The sequence below is a fragment of the Anser cygnoides genome, chromosome 6, assembly GCF_040182565.1.
Source record: "Anser cygnoides isolate HZ-2024a breed goose chromosome 6, Taihu_goose_T2T_genome, whole genome shotgun sequence".
Classification (NCBI taxonomy): domain Eukaryota; kingdom Metazoa; phylum Chordata; class Aves; order Anseriformes; family Anatidae; genus Anser; species Anser cygnoides.
The window spans coordinates 12217083-12237779 of NC_089878.1; the positions used below are offsets into that span (position 1 = coordinate 12217083).

Here is a 20697-nt window from a genome sequence, read left to right on the forward strand (position 1 = left end):
TTCTGCACCCAGAGGGTGGTCAGGCACTGAACAGGCTCCCCAGGGACATGGCCACGGCACCAAGCTGCCGCAGTTCAAGAAGTGTTTGGAAGCGTGTTCCCGGCAGCTCTGTGGATGCGGGTGGTTTCACCAGAAGTGAAACCGCATCTATCTCCATGGCTTCATAGCCCTTCAGCAGCCAGAGCGTGGCCCTAAGCAGGGGTAGCTGAAATCACAGGCATTTCCTGTTTGGAGGTCTGGCAGCTCTTCACCGCAGCTATTAAAAGCTCAGTTATTAAATCCCTTACTGGGGCTTTCTCATGAGGTCTTATGGATGTCTTCAAGTCCTGGGGCTTGGCTTTGCATCATCACTTCAAACAACATGGTCTTGGCAAGATTAAGTGGCCCAAGCTGGGAAGCCTCTTCAAAGCACCAAGGAGAGATGCTGCTTTCTAGCAACATGTTGCTTTTAGCCATGGCACCATGTGGGCTGGCCACGGGACCAGAAGCATCCCTGGGGAGCAACTGCAGGTAGCCCTGCACCATGCTTCTCTCCAGCAAACAGCTCGGGCTGCAGAGCTAAATTAACAGCCGCTTCCTGCCAGGGTGGCAAAATAGTTTCAGTGCAGAGTTTATATATAGTTTTACACTGAATAAATGTCCTCACAACTTTCCTTACCTGCTGGCAGAGGTTGGGCAGGGGAAGTGAGTTAATGATGAATTGTGTAGTTTGTACAAACTCTTCTTTTTCCAATATCTGAGTCCTAGAGTCCTTATAGCTAAACACTGTTCTTTGCTCCTCAGTTGCTGTGTATTTCAGTAGTGGTATTGTGAATTGTGCCATGGCTGTACTGAGTCTATTTTTTTGATTTCCACATTTTATGTAGGGCTGTCAGGCATTCTGACATTCTGTGTTTTCCCTTTTCTTGTAGTTTTTGTCCAAGAAGTGCTGCTTGCCTGCCGGCAGTGCCCGGAGGGATGAGCAGTCTGTTCTGCTGTCACTTTGTCTCTGGGATTTTAGGGGCTTCCTGTCTTTCTTAAATCCCCCTTTTCCCTCCAGAGAGCTCTCAAGCCTATTGTAGCAGATGGTTTCCCAGTTCTCTTGCTGCTCTGTATTTGAGGAAATCCAGCTCTTTTCCCTCTCTCCCCCTTGGTATTGTTTTTTTTAGGTCTGTCTCGCAAGATAATGGACATTTGAGTACTGATATAACATCATCTCCAGCTTATTTCTTGTGATTCTTAGCAGAAGTATGTCCTAAATGTGAGAGCAAAACCAATAAATACAGTGACAGTGTGAACATGCGTAGTGTTAATTGAACTGTTTTGTTTGCAATTGGGATCAGATAATACTAGCAAAACAACTTGCAGCCGGACCTGCTGCTCAACATTGCTGAAAGGGAGATTGGAGATGCTCCTCGGTCTGTGCCAGTGCCGTGGGAGGTCAATACTATGTTTGTTTCTGCTGGTTCAAATAACATGACTTTGTTTGGAAAAGGAATTTTTTTGTTGAGGAGCTTTGAAATATAAATGCTACGTATGAGGAGTGAGGTGCTGATTTTTTGGGTGGTGTGACATGAAAAAGGAGGGCTATGATGTGCTCTGAGTGGGTACCCTTGGTTGTTTCTTACCCTGAAACATAAGATATTTCACACATTCAGCAGAGGGGTTGTGGAAGAGTGAGAACATTTCTAGCCCGTGAACATTACCCTGAGTTACCATGTAATCTGCTTGTAGAAGAGGCATTCACCTTCAGCAGCATTGTTAACTATTTGCATGGAGAATGAAAAATGGCAGTGCTACAGAGCTGGTGGCCAAAGACATCGGGATACTGCTAACCAAATTTGTAGGATAGTGGTTGTGAAGGATCATGTAAATTCTTCCCATGCAGCACATCATTGAGAACTCCTTTTGAAATTAACTTCTGTTGTTTTAAATGTGAAAATTTAGGGGGGTGCCTGCTATAGTAACATGCACCCTCAGGAGCTTAGATCTGGACGTGCTGGGCAAAAGAGATAGCTGATAAGAAGGGGCTGTGACTCCCTTGAAACTCCCTCCAACACACCTTTTCGTGCATCATTCATCGGTGAATTTAGAGGCTGTCTCTTCTAGAAGCAGCTGAATGAGGTCCTGAATCAAGGGGGAGGCTTGTTGCTAAGACACTTGACTGCACTGGGAGACCTGCTTTCTCTGCCCAGGCCTTGCTTCCACAGGAGGGTAACAAATTGCTGTTTTTCCTATCTCAACTCCTGCTGCTCTTTCCAGCGGTGTTGATGCCCATCACTCTGGGGAAGGCATTCTTTTCTGCAGCATGAATTTATCAGAAATAGTAAAGGGGAAAGTCTTGTTTAAAAATTTTAGAGGAAAAAAAACAAACATAGGTTTGAGATGCTATAAAACTACCTTGGCTTTACTGCATAAAGTAGCGCGGATTGCTTACCTGAAAGAAATTATTTTAAGTACCTTGTGACTCTTGTGGATTGCTTACAGCTTTGTTTTTCTTCATTTTGCAGTGCCTTCTCCTAGTGCCTTGCTGGTTGACAATCCCACATCCTTTGGAAATGCGAAGGAAGTAATAGCAATCAAAGATTACTGTCCAACTAATTTTACCACTTTGAAGTTCTCCAAGGGGGACCATCTTTACGTCTTAGACACATCAGGAGGTGAGTGGTGGTACGCTCACAATACTACAGAAATGGGTTACATCCCTTCTTCCTACGTCCAGCCTGTAAACTACCGCAACTCTTCCTTAACGGACAGCGGGATGATAGATAATCTACTGGAGAGCCCTGACGAGGGGGTCAAGGAGTTAGACCTGCTTGGAGAATGGACCGACGTGAAAAGAAACTCTCTGAAAACCAACAATAACAACCCTTTCTTGAACGGAGTCCAGACAAACCCGTTTCTGAACGGGAATTTACAAACATTGACCAGCTCAGACAGAGAGCCCAACTCTAAAATGTCTGTTGACTTGTTGCTCTTTGACACAGGGCCTCCTACTTCAACAGTTTCTAGCTCGGTCGCTAATAGCAGCATGGGTAATATTTTTGATGAATTTCCATCCACAAACAGGCTGGACCTGGAACAGCCTGTGAAAAGGGACAATCCCTTCTTCAGAAGTAAACGCTCTTACAGCTTGTCTGAACTGTCTGTTCTTCAAGCGAAGTCAGATACTCCAGCATCGTCAGGTTTCTTCAACGGTTTGAAGTCTCCCACCCCTGAGCAATTCCAGAGCCGGGAAGATTTTAGAACCGCATGGCTGAACCACAGGAAGCTGGCCCGGTCTTGCCATGACTTGGATTTGCTTGGCCAAAATCCTGGCTGGGGTCAGACACAACCGGTGGAGACCAACATTGTCTGCAAACTGGACAGCTCTGGTGGAGCTGTTCAGCTTCCAGACACCAACATCAGCATCCATGTGCCAGAGGGTCATGTATGCCCTGGGGAAACGCAACAGATCTCCATGAAAGCTATGCTAGATCCACCGCTGGAGCTGAACAGTGACAAGTGCAGCACCATCAGTCCGGTCCTGCAGATCAAACTCAGCAACATGGAGGTGAAAACATTTATTATTCTGGAGATGAAGGTGTCAGCAGAGGTCAAGAATGACATCATGAGCAAGAGTTTGGTAGGACTACAGTGCCTACGGAGCGACATGAAGGAGGGGCCATACACACCCATGCAGCTGAGCTATTCATATGGGGACACGATACAGGTGCAGCTGGAGAATCTAGAGCCTTGCATGTACATTGCGGCCGTAGCTCAAGGGCAGAACATCCTCTACCCTTACACTGTTTGGGATTATATCAGCAAGAAGATCACGGTTGGCGTCTACGGCCCAAAACATATTCACCCTTCCTTTAAAACAGTTGTGGCCGTGTTTGGGCATGAATGTGCACCCAAGACTCTCCTAGTGAACGAGGTCACGAGACAGTCTCACAGCCCAGCTCCGGTTGCCCTGCAGCTCTGGGGTAAGCACCAGTTTGCTCTGTCCCGGCCTCAGGACCTCAAACTCTGCATGTTCTCCAACATGACCAACTACGAGGTGAAAGCTAGTGAGCAAGCCAAAATTGTGCGAGGCTTCCAGATGAAGCTGGGCAAGGTCAGCCGCCTCATCTTCCCCATTGCCTCCCACGACCCCAATGAGCTCTCAGACTTCACACTAAGGATACAGGTCAAGGACGACAAGGATGCCATTTTGACCCAGTTCTGCGTCCAGACACCACAGCCACCTCCTAAAAGTGCCATCAAACCGACAGGGCAGAGGCGGTTCCTTAAGAAGAATGAGGTTGGAAAGATCATCCTTTCACCTCTGGCTGCCACTGCCAAGTATCCAGTTTTTCAGGACCGGCCAGTACTGAGCTTGAAGTATGGCAAGCTGCTGAAAACAGTGGTGCGGCAAAGCAAGAACCACTATTTGCTGGAGTACAAGAAAGGAGATGTCATAGCCCTCCTCAGTGAGGAGAAGATCAGGTTGAAGGGGCAGCTGTGGACAAAAGAGTGGTATATTGGCTACTACCAGGGCAAAATAGGCCTTGTGCACACCAAAAATGTGCTGGTGGTTGGAAAGGTCAAACCCAGCTACTTCTCTGGGCCTGATCTCACCACCAGCCTGTTGCTCGAGCAAATCCTGAGGCCCTGCAAATTCCTGACCTACATCTACGCCTCCGTGAGGACTCTGCTCATGGAGAACCTCAGCAGCTGGCGGTCCTTTGCCGATGCACTGGGGTATTTGAACTTGCCACTCACGTTTTTCTGCCGAGCAGAGCTGGACAGCGAGCCAGAGCGTGTGGCCTCCGTGCTGGAGAAGCTGAAGGAAGACTGCAACAACACAGAGAACAAGGACAGGAAATCTTTCCAGAAGGAGCTGATGACGGTGAGTCCAAGGTTTGCCAAGGGCATCTTAATTCTCCGTGGCGCAGTCCAAGTGGTTAGGGAGAGTGGGAGCTCAGGTTTCCTAATTCAGTCTGTGAAGAATGAAGTGCATTTTAAAGGTCCTCCGCAGGCTGCTCGGCATAGCCGGATGGGAATTCAGGCGTGTGGTAACATGCATTGACAGGCTAATGGGATCGTGGCTATAAATGAGGGAAGCACTGGGTGAGAAACTGCATGTACATATAGTGTGAGGGAAGCAAACAGACTTGCGTTGGGAGGTAGCTAATGTGAAGGCCCTCAAAATCAAGGTGATTTTGATCCAGTGCTTTCATGGCACTGGGCCTTGCTTCTGGGTATTTGCATAGCCTTTGGTGATAGCTAAAAGATGTGCCTGTCAAGGAGTTACCCGAGAGCTGCTGGCAAAGTGATGTCTGTGCATGAGCTCCTGGCTTTCATGGCAACACTGATGACAGCATGGAAAACTGGAAAAAGGCAAGAAACAAACAGTTTTCCTGTACGGTGCGTGGTAGGCAAACCACCTCTCAGGCTGTGTGTGTTTATATCGGATCAAATTCATCAAAGCATGCCGGAGAGGGGTTTTATGGCTGCTCTGAGAATGGGTGCTACGACTTTATGTTTATGAAACAACCTAAAATTACTCTGTAACAATTCTGGTTATGTCTGCTTCTCCTCTCCTTGAGTAACAGCTAAACCAAGGGCACTTCTGTGTCGGGGTGCTTTATGTGCAGCTGTGGATCGTGTTTGCAAATCGGCCAAAATGCCTGGCTTGCTTCTGTCCTGACAGCTTCTGCAGGAGTTTGGGGAAGTGCCGTCTGCAAGTATTTCTAGGATGCTGTTAGAAAGTCTCTTATGAGAAATCGTCTTCATGATAACAGCTTCTAGCGTTTTGTAGGAAGTGGGCCAAAGAAAATGCAGGACTTTGTGTCTAGAAGAGATTTCAGCTCTCACGTCTCAACAGTCTGTCTTGGAGAAGTAGATAACTGAGTTATAGTGAATCATGTGTCTTAAAATGCCAATTTAATTAAGAAATAGCAAAAGCTTTGCTTGGCAATGATGTGGACAGGCAGTAGGGCAGGAACATGCAGCATGCAAAATGAAATTATGAGTAGGCAACCTGGGTAAAGAGGGCTGCAGCTAAATGAAGTCTTTCGTATCCCAACGTCCCTTTAATAAGAAAGGGGAAATGTGAGGATTGAGCATTAGGTGTAAGGCATTATGACGAGCATGGATCCCTTCATTACTCATGGAAATTTTTTCTGGGGAGTTCAGGGCGGATGAGTTGTGGATGTACTTCCTCTGCCTAACAGCACAGGGCAATTAATAACTCTTTATAAGAAGCTCTGTCTGAGTGTTGGTGTCATTGTGGAAAATGGGAAGATCATTTCCAAAAGTCTGTGACTCACGCCTGTTACAGGGCAATTAGACTGATCACTGGAGCTCTCTTTGCGCACATTCATTTTGGGCGAGGATATTAAAAAGCTGCGTTGCGCTCCCCGGAGGAGCCTGGCAAGCTGAAGGCTGACGGGCTGTAGATCAGCCTGGGTGGGTGGAGGTGCCAGCCGAGGCTGCTGCCTGGCCCCAGGGTTCCTCCAAAGGAAGCTTTGCACCTTTCATCGTTCACCTCCGTAGCTGATGGGGTGAAATGTGTGCTCCTCTTGCTGAGTACTTCCTTGGGCTTTGTGCTGTTTGCTTTACTGGCTTGCAGACATGTCAGCATTTCTTTTATCTATTCCCTTTGTTTCCAAGGGTCAAAAACAGTCTGCAGGTCATGGAAAAGCTGCGCCAGGCCTAATTGGGGAGATGAAGAAAAAAGATAAGGCTCTCTGGGTGCTCACAGAGCAACTAACTCAAGGGGAGGACCATAAGCTGCCAGAAAACATACTGCTCCCAAGGGGATGCATCTCATGCAGAGTCCCAGAGCAGGTTTTATTTTCCTTGGCTAAATGGAGATTAATCCTGAACATTGGCTCCATTTCCTATTCCGTGCAAGATCTTTGTGAGCCTGAGCCTGTTGGTAAAGGATGAGCCCTTTTCCTGATGGAAGGCTGTGCTTCTTCTAAGCTCCTTGCTGCTGTCAGACTTCCTTAGCTTACAAAGAAATAACAGTGAGCATGATTTAAAAACAAAAGAAATGAAATAGATGTTTCGGGGGATGACAACTGAGCAGTAATGTATTTTGCTGCGTTTAAATCTCATTTTATTTGCAACAAATGGACTTGCTTTCTGGCGTCTGCTGGCAAGAACTGGTTGGATTAAAACCTGATCGGGCCATTTCATGTTAGAGTTGATTGTCTCATCTCAACGGGACTGTGAAGAGAGAAGTGGTAAGCACCCTTATCTGACTTCAGTGTTGAGTACACAAAATTGCCCTGGCAAAGCCATACACCAGTAGCCAAGCATGGAAAAGCCCTGTCATGAGGACTAGTTAATAAATAATCTGCATTTATTTTTTTAATCTAGCAGAAGCAGCAGTGTGTGAAGGTAAGTGAGGGTAAGTGAATTGCTCAGAAGTTAGTCATCACATCGGAAGGAGAAACCTACCTCTCCCTTCCTCCCTCTCTGCCCATCAAAACCAGACAGCGCGCAGATCGTCTCACTAACAAAGCCTGTAGGAATCAAAGCCCCAGATCTGCAAAATTCTCTGAGCTTGTGCCTGCTGCTGCTCAGACAGGCTGTACAGGGCCGGGCCAGGTGCTCAGTGGGGTCAGGGTTGTGGTGTGTCCTTCATTGCCCACTACAGACAGCATTCCCTGCCCGGAGCAGCAGGGATGCTTGAGCTGTGCTCCGGTTTCAGGTGCTTGTTGTACTCCTTGGTAAGCCTTGTTTCCAAGCCATGCCCCAACGGGGAGCAGGTGCTATCTCCAAAAACACCTCTGGGCTTAGAGACGAGCAAGTAACCTGGGCTGCCAGACCTGGCTGCTACTGATGAGAAGAGACCTGCGTTTCCTCCCCTCTCCACGGAAAAGCTTTATGGTGATGTGCTTCTCCCACACACACCAGAAGCATCCCTGTGGTCAGTGACAGCAGCCCAGCAGGCAGGTGCTAACTCCGTGTTTCCAACCTTTTGGAGTCCCAGAAAATTCACAGGTTTCAGGAAAAGGCTTTGGGTGGTTTTGGAAACATTAAGTCACATACCACAGCGTGATCAAATGCACTCAGGCTGCCGCAGAGAGCCATGCCAGGTTTCATTTGAGAAACTTGACCTGACTTGCCGTGCAGTGAGTGCACTGCTTGGTCCTTGGAGCTGGAGTTAAATCGGTGGTGAGATACAGCATTTCCTTCCCTCTGGGTTTTTGATACGCTGTCACTTTTATCACCCTTTCCAATAAATGCTTCTTTTGAGGAAAAGCACTGGTCTTTTAAAAATGCCAGTAGGCATGTCAGCGGAGAGCTGCAGAACCTGTGAGCTTTTTCTTCTCCAGACTACTTTTAAAGTTTACACAGGACAAAGATGTTTCCCCCCCCATTTTGTTCTCTGTATTTGTTGTGACCGCAGCTGTGTGATGCTGCCACTTTTCTACCAAGAAGCAATGAAGGGATGAAGCTGGTTTCTCATCCCTGGTGCAGCCTGCCAGCCCAGGGTTGCTCACGTTGGGTCCCCGTTGCTCCTGCGTCCTGCAGCAATCTGCTGGCTGGTGGTAGTCCTTGCAAGCATGTGGGTCCGAGGTAAAACCTCCTTCCTGCCTTTCTCTTTTCTTTTTTTCTTTTTCTTTCTTCCCTTTCTTCTGCCTTCAGGGGAACTTATCTGGTGCCATAGTGAAATTGGTGGGGATGGTTCTGTAGGACGTGGCTTCTCCTACAGAAACAGCACAGGAGGAGGGACAGCTTGCAAGACTCCAGCAAAAGCTGCTTTTTATACAGAAAAGTTATACATATTGCCCTGCACCCCTAACAAGTAATAAAAAGCTGCAGAAATGCTACCAATGCCTTCCAGCTGCAGTGCTCTGCTCCTCCTTCCCCAGGGAGTTACCTTCCTCCATCAGACAATTAAAAAAAAAAAGAAAAAGATGCTCTAATTACTTCTTTTTATTTCAGTGTCTGGCCCAGGTGATGTGTGCAGAACAAAAGAAAAGTGTTCCCTCAGACAGAGCTGGCAGGGAACATGCTTTCACCGAGGCCATGCCAAGCAGGCTGCCCAGAGCAAGGTTACGGGAGAGAAGCAGCACAGGTGCTGGCTGTGACCTTCCTGCAGGTTCCTCGCTCTGCAGACAGAACAAGACAACCCGCTTTTATTTGCTGGGGTTGGCAGGAGGTTGTTAGTGCCTTCCTATTCCTCAGAGTTTCGGAGCCCTGTGCCTGATCACTGCTGTCTCCATTCTTGCTCCTGTGCAATTTTGCTCTTGCAAAAAAAGTCTCCTGCAGTTGCACCCGTGGTGCAACTAAATGTAAGGGATGTTTAATGCCTGAAGTCAGGGTTATTTAGAGGGGCACCAGTGCGGAGTTGGCTCCCTCAGGCCAAAAATCCGACCTGGCCTGGGGCTACGCGACGTGGCCCCGCTGCTGGTGCCCCCTCCCCAGGCATCCCCCGTCAGCCCCGGCCCGGCCCCGTTGCACGTTCCCGCGGTGGTTAATGGGACACTAAATATTACTGCTTGCTGTAACCACATCTACGCTTCCCCTGCCAGATACCTTCCAGCCGTTTCAGGCAGTGATTAATGCGTGATAACACTTGGACCCTCCAGGGTGCTTTCTAATTTAAATGCTGTTTAAAAAATCATTAACTAATTTAAAAACTCCATTTCCATCACTGCTTCCTTCTGGGGCTTGCACTGCACTTGGCAGGCACGAGTGAACTCGGTGATACTTCCCACTTCTGGGGCAAAGGAGAAAGGTTTTTACCCTCGGTTTGGCCAAAGAGGAGGAAGGGAACAATGTGCCCACAGTCCCCATGGCTCCTCTGGAGCCACGTGCTGGGGGCTGAGTTTGTGGGTGAGAGCAGGGCTGGGTGCTCACGGGGCTGGGGGCAGGAGCGACCATGAAGTGTGCTCTGACGAGTGACCCCGATGCATGTGCAGTCAGTCTTTAGGGCTGGTTTTACTTTTTTTTTTTTTTCTCCATAAGAATAAGTGAAATTGGGGGAGCAGAAAGGGGCACACAGGAAACACACTCGTATTTTCAACCAAGGAGAGACACCACTCCATAGCTCCTTCCTCAGCTTTTGTGCTGAAACCCCCTCGGGGCTCCCTGCTGCCTGTTTGCTTAGATGCTGTTTGCCGTGATTAGAGGATTGGAAATGGGATTCTGCATTTCAGAGCCGGGATGCAAATTCAGCCTCCCCTGGATGCATTTTAAGTATAGGCTCCTCTGCTTTGAACTGGAATTTGAATATCAAACCATCTCCTTTGCTACGCCGCGCGCTCGGCTGGTGGAGCAGGCTCGGGGCCTCTCCGAGGTTAATAAACGCCTTGGCGAGCACTAACAACGCACAGCTTAAAAGCAGTGGAAAAAAATAGCGCAGCCCAGGTCAGGCCTCAGCAGGGAGCATCACCGGGTACCGAGGAGACGGGGACGGAGCGAGAAGAACAGCCAGCTGTGTCCCTCCAGCTGTCCGGGGAGGTCTGTTCAGGCTGAGGGAGGAGGATGGAAAGAAATGGTAGCATAATCCCAAAAGCGCCTGCTGGAGGATTAAGTCTGCTGTAAACCCTGCTAATCCCGGCTGGGCAGCGAGGGCTTGCAGCAGAGCCCCGTGCCTGCCTGTCATAAATATGTTTGTCTGGCTGCAGCCCTCCATCTCCCCTTGCCCCTCCTCGCTGCCCCGTGTTTTCCCCAGCTCGCTCGCTGCTCGTGATTTACAGGTTGAGCCTCCCAGCTGAAATTCCAGAGGCACAGTGAAGGGAGAAGGCATTTCTCTGGTTATCAGTAGGTTTCAGAGTTAACGTGCTGAGCTGAGGGGAGCAACTTTGCCTCTTTCAAAGCTGTGGCTTCGAGTGTACCAGTTCCTAGCACGTCACTCCTCTCCTCCCATCATTTCGAGAAGCCTTGTTGTTTTGGCTGTCCGCCGCCAAGTGCTGCAGCAAGGAGCCTTGCCCAGCTTTACCATGCGAGCTGTGCAAAAACCAGCAGCTTTTTGGGCAGCCTGCTCGGGTGCCTGCAGGGGCCCGCTGCCTCTTCCCTGCCTGGGCTCCAGCGCGAGAGGAGAGCGGCTCGCTGCCGCCTTTGCGTGCCCTGCTGTTTGCTAAATACTGAGTGTTTGCTGCGTTTGCATGCTGGTGATGGGGCTGCCTGTAAACACAAATTTCAATGGGTCTGGCCAGTTTCTGTGCCCAGCCTTGCCTCGGAAGCGGGGTGACAGCTTGCAGGGGTCTGCAGGCTTCAAAGACATCTGTAGGGAGGATTTACCACCTTGGTACCAGCTCTGTGGTAACCTTGGGAATACCCTTCCTGTTCCTGGGGAAGATGAGTGAAAAAAACACATCTTCTGCCTTTTTCTCCCCCTCCATTACTCCCTTTTCCCGTGTCCATGGGGAAGCAGAGTGTATTTCTCCCAAGGACTTTATGGCTGAGAAATATCAGCTGGATGCATCTCCCCCAGGCCAGGGCCAGCTGACGACAGCAAAACTGCAGCGGCGAACTCCACCGCAGGTGACCAGAGGAGCGCATAGGACAAGGTGCCTCTGTCTCATCTGATTTCTAATGGCTCATACCTGCTGATGGGCAGTCTCTGAGAGAAGACCCCAGAGCGTAATCCTAAATCTGTGCCTCTTTAGGACCATCTGAATCCTCTTCTTCAAGCGGAAAGGGGCGTGAATCTGCTGGCTGCATGATACGATAATACTGCTGGGGAGCTGGACCTAGGACACTCCGCAGAGGTGGTTACAAGTGCGGCACAGATATCAGATCTAAATGGTTATGCCCATAAAAAAAAAAAAAAGCTCTTTTTAAAATGTCTTTTACTTGCTTAATAAGAGGGCTTATTACTTCTCTTAGCACTCTGTGGAGAAGAAATGTGTAAGCACTTTGCTGGAGAAGCAAATGCTGGTCCACAGCGGTAATTAGATTCGAGCCCAGCTTTGCTTTGTGTAAGCTGGAAACAGATAAGGGAATCAACATATATTTGCTTTGCAAATTGCTGGAGTGGTTTCAGATGTTACCATCTTCTCCCAGCTGTTTGTTACTGTCCCTGTGAAAACCAGTGCATGTGAGGATTTAACCCCTCTTCTTCAGAGCTAAAGCAGCCGGGGCTTGCTTGGAGGTCATGCTTGGACCTCTGAGAGCTTTCCCTAGATCCATGACTTCTCTAATAACCTCCCTGTGCTGCTGTGGAGGTGTTGGTGATGTTTCCAGTGGGAACACTGGAGCAGGTGTGCCTCTCTGGTGTTCTGCATCATTCATGGGGGGTTGTCCTCTTTATCCCCAAGCTGTGGTTTGCATCCTTAGTGAGATCCCCTGCTGAAACGCCAAGCGGTGCCCTTGGTCTTCAGCCATCCTAGGGCTGCCATCCTGATTCTGCTGTCGCTGCGGCTCCAGCTCTCAAAAACAAAGAAAAAAAGAGGGTACTTGACAAAAAGGAAAGGCAGCAGCTAGCAAATGCGTCTCCTTTTTGTAGCGCGTGATGAACCTGCAAAGGCACTGCTGCAGTCCGCGCTGAGGCGGGCAGCATGGAGGGAGAGGGATGATTAAACCTTTCTGGGTGGTAAACTGTCCCCCAAGGCATTGTCTGGGGTTTGTTTGCATTGTTTTGATGTTCTTTTTGGTTTGTTTGTTTGCTTGTTTATTTTTTAAAAAGGATGCTTGTTCCATAATGTAAAACACATTTCCATAGACACTAAAGGTTGAAAGGAGGATTTATCTAGGGACGCAGGTTACTCCTGAGGCTGCTGTCGTCCCTTCCACCACATTTAGCTGTGGCATACATCGGGGGATGCTGATTCTGTTGGTCCCCTGATAATCTCCATTTAAATCCTTCCTTTCCTGAGCTGCATCATGGGTTTTCACTGTTGCAACTTGCTTTGCGTTTTGAACAGATATTAATGGGATTTTGTTACCAGAAGATAGGAGTTGGACCTGCTCTGTCCATTTCTTTCTGGCTAAGCTATTGGTACCTAGAAAACTTACTTCTGTGGGTGTCCCTAACTGAAGCAGTTTCTCCTCCCCACCTCTTCAAAGCCAATTGCAGAGAATCTCAACGTGTAGGCTGATAACTGATGAGGAAAGGAGGTGGTTTCTGACCTGACATGTGAAGACAGTAAGCACATCCCAAGCAACGCGACTGCTGCGGTCACGTCCTGCAGTGCTCTGGCGTGGCCCTTTGTCTGGGTTTCCCCGTCTCCTGAGGCAAATCTCCAGGTCTTGCCCCAGAATGTTGTGGCTGGCCCGTGCCCACCAGGTGCTCGGGACAGTCCTCAGGTACCTGTGCTGTCTGCACCAAGGAACACTGCTCCTCTGGGTGCAAGCAGCATGGAGCACAGTGGATTAAGTATCTTGGCTAAAGGCCTCTGTTCTTCTCAGCCCTGAGTTGCTGTAACCTCCTTACGTGGTGTCTGAGGATCTTGAGCAATGGCCCAGAACATGAGGCTGAGGAGGTGGTGGCCAGCCCCAGCTACAGGCCTCATTGAACAGGGGTCGGCATTTCCTTCAATCAGTGGGATTACTCCTCTGTCGAGCCTGTTGGCCTATTTTCACCAGCTGTTGCTAGAAAGGAGGTGGGAGGATTTGGGGATGGCTTCTTGAGGGACTTCCCCACGCAGTTCCCTGGGCTCACCCTGACTCTGTGTTCCTGTTTTCTCGTGATGGTCCCGCAGGCCTTGCTGAAGATGGACTGCCAGGGGCTGGTTGTCAGGCTGATCCAGGACTTCGTGCTGCTGACCACAGCCGTGGAGGTGGCCCAGCGCTGGAGGGAGCTCGCTGAGAAGCTTGCCAAGGTCTCCAAGCAGCAGATGGATGCCTACGAGGCTCCACACCGGGACAAGACGGGGGTGGTGGACAGCGAGGTGAGAGCAGACGGGCCTCGGTCTCTGAGGGTCTCGTGCCTTTCCCAAGCATGTTTTTGCCTGCGGCCACTATACCTCCTGCGTGGTTTTCTGGTGTGTCTTTGGGGAATGAGAAGGATCTGGGTGCGTTGAGGGGGAAACCTGGGGGTGTTTTCTGTGATCAGGGCATGCTGGGGATGGCACCACTTGTGTGCTGGATGTTGAATCACAGCCACGAGGAAGGCAGCCACCGAGGCAGGCCGTTAAAGGCTTGGATTTCACATTCAGCTCTGCTCTCTCCTACCCTCTGCCCTGCAGGCCATGTGGAAGCCCGCGTACGACTTCCTCCTCACCTGGAGCAGCCAGATGGGCGACAGCTACCGTGACGTGATTCAGGAGCTGCACACGGGGCTGGACAAGATGAAGAACCCCATCACCAAGCGCTGGAAGCATCTCACCGGCACCCTGATCCTTGTCAACTCCTTGGACATGCTCCGGGCAGCTGCCTTCAGCCCACAGGACCACGAGGATTTTGCCATCTAGCACAGCTCCCTGCAGTGATACTTTTGTCCACATCTCATTTGATGGTGGTGTCCACATTTCTCTGTGTTTTGTCCCTTTTTTATAGCGGTTGATTTTAAAAACATGTGGAGATTGCTCTCCCCAGGTTTAAAGAGGCCAAAGTTTGCAAGTTCTCAGCAGGACTGGAAATCAGCAGGAGATGACCCTCCACCTGATGGGAATGCATCCAGAAGGGATGGCTTTTCATATGGAATTGATATTGGTTAAACTGTTTCTTACTAAGAAGTTTAAAGGGGGACAAGGGGTGGGGAGGGGAGTGGGAGGGATCACAAAAGAAAACACATTTTTTAAGCATTTACAAATAAAAATCTAATTTTTTTAATGAGCAGTAAAGGTTGTAACCACTTTGGAGGGAAGCTGTTGCTGTTTTTTATGTTGTAGAAACTGCTTTTAAATTATCATTTTTGAGATGAACATGACTCATGTAAATATGTATTTAAGACAAAGCACAGTGAATGCCCTGTGCCACTGCCGTGGTCAGGTTTTGGCGAACTCCCAGACATGACTGTAGAGCACCGTATGAACTTGGGATGTCCTCAGCCCGGCAAGCATCTTACACCAGAAAGGAGCTTTTTTTTTTTTCCCTATGTTCACAGGCTATATGACCTCTCTGGTTGATTTTTTTATTTTTATTTTTTTAGCCTGCCTGCAAACATGCATTTTATCATCTGTGGACAGGGAGATGCTCGTTGCCTGTGTTCAGATGCGTGGGTACCGTTTTTTACCATGAGAAGTGACACTGCCCCTGGCGCTTGGCCAATGATTCATCCCACCTGGGTGCTGCAGGACGTGTCTGGAAGAAGCTGGAAGTTTGGGGTTCAGCAGAGAACTGCTCCTTGCTGCCTGGTGAGATAGGTGGGAGGGTGGTGAGAGTGGTTTGCCCTGCCATTGCAGCAAAGTGCTTGGGTGCTCCTCTCCAGAATCTCTTGCTCTGGAGAGGAGGCCAGAAAAGGGGAGGGAATCGTTGCAATCTACATATTATCACCTTACCAAAAAAAAAAAAAGAGAGAAAATGTTTCTCCTATTTGAAATCTATTCTTGAGCTCAACAGAGATGTTCCAGATGTGTTATGTGACTTAATGCTCATTGCCATTGATTTCACAGGGCTTTGAATGGGGCTGTTCAAAGCTGCTGAGTTCCAGATGAACTTGTAAATATCCTTTGCTATAAAGCTGGTGCCATTGAGCTAAATGTTTGTGGTACCAAGTGCCCACACTTTCCCCTGGTGTTTTATAGCTGACTTTTGAATGACCTCCCCTCTTCCTTCTGCCCCCGAGCCTTGAAATATTTTACATGGGAGGGAAATATTTTTGCACAGAAAAATTACTTTATTTTAAGTGCAAAGTCTCTTTATAGCGAAATGCTGCTACCACCGAAAGGTTAGTTGTTAAGGATAATTTTCTTTCAGGTTGAACCAGAAAAAAAAAAGTGTGGGGAAAGTACCTTTTAAAAGCCTGGTAGCAGCACACAAGAAGGGCTGCGTTGGCCTCGCTGCCAAGCAGGCTGGTGGCACTAGACTTCATTTCTCCACCGTGAAGCTCCTAGGAAGCTGAAGGTGACATTAACTCCCCAGCAAGAGACATGTGTGGGGTGATTTGGCCGGCTCATGCTGCACAGCATGGTATGGGCTGTATGGTCCAGGCAGCATGCGGGCATTTGGTGGCCGACGGTGCTGGCACGGCAGCCTCCAGAGGGAATGGTCCTCCTGTGGCACAGCCTCACTGCTCTCATTGCCTCTTCCCAAAACTGTGTCCTCAGAAGCAGTCACCCTCACCAGACCCCGCAAGAAGTAAATAGCACCTTAGTTTCTCCTCAGGGGCTTTAAGGAGTTTCCTATGCAACATAAAATAGCACAGAAACAGGGTCTGCCAGCAGCCGAGCCCACGATGTGTTTGCTTTCTCTCTACAACAGCAGGGCACCGTAAGAGCACGTTTTCCTTACACCAAGCAAAAATCTCTAATGCAATAAGGAAAAGCTCCTGCAAGAGACTCAGCCTGTGCCAGCAGGCAGATCTGCTGACAGACAGCAGGTAGAGGGATGGCGGCTTCACCTGCTTTGTCCAGATCTTGGCTTTTGCTGCTCAAAAGCAGCGCGGGCTGTGCAGGGCTCCCCAACAGCTGAGCTGGGCCGGGTTGTTCGCAGCAGGGGAGGGCAGCCCCTACCCTCCTGGGCAGAAGTTTTAGCCTCCCGTGACTCTGACAAGATGGGGACATCCCCAAATAATTTCAGCACTTCCCCTCCCCGCCCTTGGTTTTTCTAACTACCTCAGGTACTCTGTATACCCAGCTTAACATTTCACAGTGGCAGCCTGAAACTTGCCATGCTCAGCCCCTCGGCTGCGCACACCCTCCCTGAGGACCGTGGGAGCACGGCCAGCGCATTTCGGGGTCCGTGGGGTAACCACTGCATTAATTTGTCCTCGTCCTCGGTCAGAAATCCAGTCTCTCCTCGCGTGCTGGGACTGGGCGTGCGTCCTTCAGATGCCTTCTGCCCACTATTCATCAAGCCCGTCTCTGAAACCTGTGTCTGGGCTCTGCATTGCCACAGTTTGTGCAGTAACTGGTTATTGTACTTACCATTTATGTTCTTTTTTTTTTTTTTAAGAAAAATGTTTTTTGAAAAAAAATATTGCAATTAAAGCTGTTACTATTCCAGTGCTATCGAGTGCATTTCATCTACTGCTGTTTCTTCATCTCAAAGCAGCTTTGGTGGGTGAGATTAATTTAGAGGTTTTTCACTGTACAAACAACGGTTTCTCACAGCATGTGTCTGCAGCTAGAGCCAGCCGTCCTCTGGGTCTTGAGTCCTCAATTTGATCTCAAGCAGATCCTCCCTCAGCTTGTGTTTCCATCCTGCCCTCTTGGGAGGAAAGTTGCTGGAAACAATCCTGCTGCGACTGGTGGCTGTCAGAGAGAAAAGCAAAGCCTGGGGAGTAATTTCCCTTCCAGAAGCATGTCCATTCTGGCCTCCTAATTGCTGCTTAAGAAGCTTTAAAATAGGAAAAGATTTGATTGCAAGATCTCTTTTAGTCCAAAGATGTTTTCTGAATGGAGAAAAGATTCTTGTGTTCAGCCAAGGCCCGTTAAGGCAGTTGTGCAAGGTTGGTGGGTGCATAAAATGGGCTTTGCCTTGCCCAGTGTGAGAGAGCAGAACTAGATCAGGGGAGAGACTGTCCGAACGATTAATGTTCACGTTGCCAGACCTCTGCTACCGGGAGGCCTTTATCAGTCCTGGCTGTCCCAAACCACCTGGCCTTGGACTTGCACCACAGGCCAGCAGTTGCAGTGCTCTCGATATGAACTGAATTCAGATTTCAGGCTATGGATATGAAATATTCAGTCATCCCCTGGCTGCGGCTTCGGCTTGCCAAGGGTGAAGGAGAGACCTGACGGTTTGATTTAATCCCTGGCAAACGCACCTCATGGCCTGGAACAGGGAGGCTGGCTGGGCTGCTGGGCCAGGCCCAGCGCTCCTCACAGGTGGTGAGGAGGATGTGGTGGGACCTTGCTTGGCACCTTGCGCTCCATCCGTGTCTGCCTGGGTGTTGCTCTGCCTTCTCTTGAAAGCCTCAGCCCATCCTCGGAGGCAGGAGAGGCTTTGACAGCCTCAGTTCACCCATGTATTTTCTGCTGAAAACGGCTCTGACTGAGGGGCTCGAGGGTCGAGGCACGGACTGGGAGATCCCTCGCCAGCTCCAGTCACGGACAGGGCTGGGCAGCGAGTGCACCGAGCAAACCAGAGCTGCCTTCCCCAGCCGCCCTCCTCCACCTGCTGCCCCCAGAGTGCTTTAATGATGTATCTGTGCACTGGGTTCATCTGGGGACCACCACGACTCCCACCTTGGATGCCCAGGTGGCCCTCCTCGTGTTCGGGTCATGCTTGACCTGGCAGCTCACAGCCATTGCAGCAGAGCCACCTCTCCTCGCTGCTGCTTCTCCACAGCCCTATGTTTCTTTCAGCTGCTCACCCAGAACTGGTGGTTGCTTGCTCTGTGCTTTGAGATGCACGTAAACCGAGACGAAAAACAAGGGAGTAATGATCCGGGATTAGATTACACGTATGGATCTGCTGCTCCAATAACGATGTGTTGGCTCGCTTCCTTTAAAGCTGCAGATAGCTGCTGTCCCATTGCCTTTCTTTCTTCTCCCTCAATTTGCTAACGATGTTCAGTTACTAGCAAGCCTGTGTTGATAAGGTCTCTTAACTCAGCTGTCCCTACTTATTCCCTTTCCTCCTTGCAATCAGGCAGTGCCAGTAATCTGGGACAGGGCAGTGACTGATGTTGGGAACCTTGCAATGCAGCGCAGTGTGAAAACCCATCCTCTGCAGGTACGCCTGCCGAGAAAGCAAAAGGGGAGCATATGTGAGATGACATCCCACTGAAGGTCTGCTGTGAGGTTTGTCTGAGTTATTTCTGATTCTGTGCCGCCACCACTGGTCCCCTGTATCTATTTTCCACGCGGAGAGGATCACCCCCGGGTATTCCCATTGCCCATTCTGCAGTTTCTAGTTTCACGCACTCGTGTGCTGCAGAGAGCGGCTTTCTGCTGGGGTTCTTGGTCCCATCCTGCCTGCTCCAGCACCTGGCACCACCCAGGGGTGGCCGTGGGGCTGGGGGAGGCCGGCTCTTCCACACCCGTTTCATCCTCTTCTGGTTGACTTCTGACTGTGATCAGCCACTTTTGTGCAGCCTGTTTTTTTTCTATGTCTTGATAAAGCTGTCAGGTTACACATTTCATCCCTACACCTATTGTTCCTGTGTAGTCTGGGCAGAAAGGGCACTAGCCATCTAATTCGAGCAGCTCCCCATTAGCTGCTTCTCTGATGACTGACTCCCTCTAACGTTTCAGCTTCACAGAAATTGTCTTTTTTTTCCTAGATCCAATCAAGGGAGTGACCTACTTCAGCACAAGCCCCCTTGGAAATGCATTCGCACCATTTTCTCCTCTACTTAAGCCATCAAAATTGAATGATCATCTTGCATCAGCTCAGCTCATTGCTAAATGAATGAAGAAGATATGTCAGAAGGGGGAGGAGGGGGAGGGAAGTCACCTCTGGGTTATCAGTGTCTGTACAGAAAAGCTGCTGCAGCTGTGATTCTCGCTTTGTCCTCCCCAGCTCCCAGTGTCCGGACACCCAGTGCAGTTTGCAATGATAACGAGGGACTATGAGACTGTGACCCTGGAGGTCTCTTTTTGTCCCTTGAAATCCCTTCTGCCCTCTGTGCTCAGCTTTGCCAGCATCCCAGCGCATCTGGCTGGGGAGCCCTGCTCCAGGTTTGGTTTTGGGCTTGGGTGACTGCAAATGAACAGAGGCGGTCGCTGTTGGGACACGCAGCTCCCATCGCGTGTCGGTGGCGTGACCTGCTCACCTCCTCCTCTGTCGTAACAGGGGGAAAGGTGCAGGGCAGAACTGCTTGTTTTCCCAAGGGCTGCCCGCGAGGGACACTGCCCAAAAGAGGGGCAAGCCCCACATTTAGGGTGGTCAGTTCTGCAACTGGTGACTGATGGCCTGATTTAGGGTGGGGGTACCCTGAAGCCCTTTGTGAAAAGGAAGGAGCCTCTGACTGCAGTGACAAAGGTGTTATTTTTGTTGTTCGTTAACGGGCTTGCTCAACGTCAGGAGCACGGCCAGTTTTGGTTTCCCCTTCCTTCCCCCCACTCATTACTTAATGCATCCTGCCCTCCTCAGCATCCCTCGTGGTACGCTGAAATCACCTCAGACCAACCCTTTGTCACCGAAACCCAAAGGGCAGCCCCCCACCATATCTTCAGCAGCCTCTGGGGGATAATTAACCTCGGGTTTCTTTGACTACCCCCTGCTGAATGTTAATTAAAGCTTCCAGCAGCTGCTTTGCAAAGTCTCAAAGCGAGTCGCTGGGACGTGGTTTGGTCCCTCCCCGGGAGAGCGATGGGGCTGCTTGGTATCACGCAGCTTGCTTTGATCCGCCCCAGGGCAGGGGGACTGTGCCCCCCAGACAATCTGAGTTGGGACCATTTCGGGAAGAAATCCGCCGGCTCCATTTGTTCAGGCTGGCTTTTGAAGAGAGGTCACACAGTAGGCAAGCCAGGCAATATTTGGCTGGGGGGATTTAGGATCTGATGGTGCCTAAACAGCCTGTAGTGGTGACTTGCTTTTATCATCCTAAGCAATCAGCTGTGGCGTATGAAACCTTTCTCCTGTCCTTAACAGAAAGGGAACTGGTGCTGGGAGCACCTGCTGCTACCTATCAAAGCAGACTCACGCGACAGCAGCTTTTCCCATCTGGTTAGCGCGAGCAGTGCTTGATCTCTGACACCCGCCGTAGGCGTCGCAGGAATTCGGTCTGTGAAA

At 49.8% G+C, this 20697-nt stretch overlaps 1 protein-coding gene across 3 annotated transcripts in view; it reads left to right on the forward strand.

Moving 5' to 3' along the window:
- SH3BP4 (SH3 domain binding protein 4) overlaps window positions 1-15376 on the forward strand; it is a 40033-nt gene extending 24657 nt beyond the window's left edge. For all 3 annotated transcript variants that reach the window (XM_066999887.1, XM_066999888.1, XM_013178757.3), the window contains 3 exons: window positions 2490-4852; window positions 13614-13802; window positions 14100-15376. In XM_066999887.1, coding sequence (XP_066855988.1) covers window positions 2490-4852; window positions 13614-13802; window positions 14100-14324 — 2777 coding nt within the window. In that variant the 3' untranslated portion in view covers window positions 14325-15376. The remainder of the gene's footprint in view (window positions 1-2489; window positions 4853-13613; window positions 13803-14099) is intronic.
- Window positions 15377-20697: the final 5321 nt, after the last annotated feature.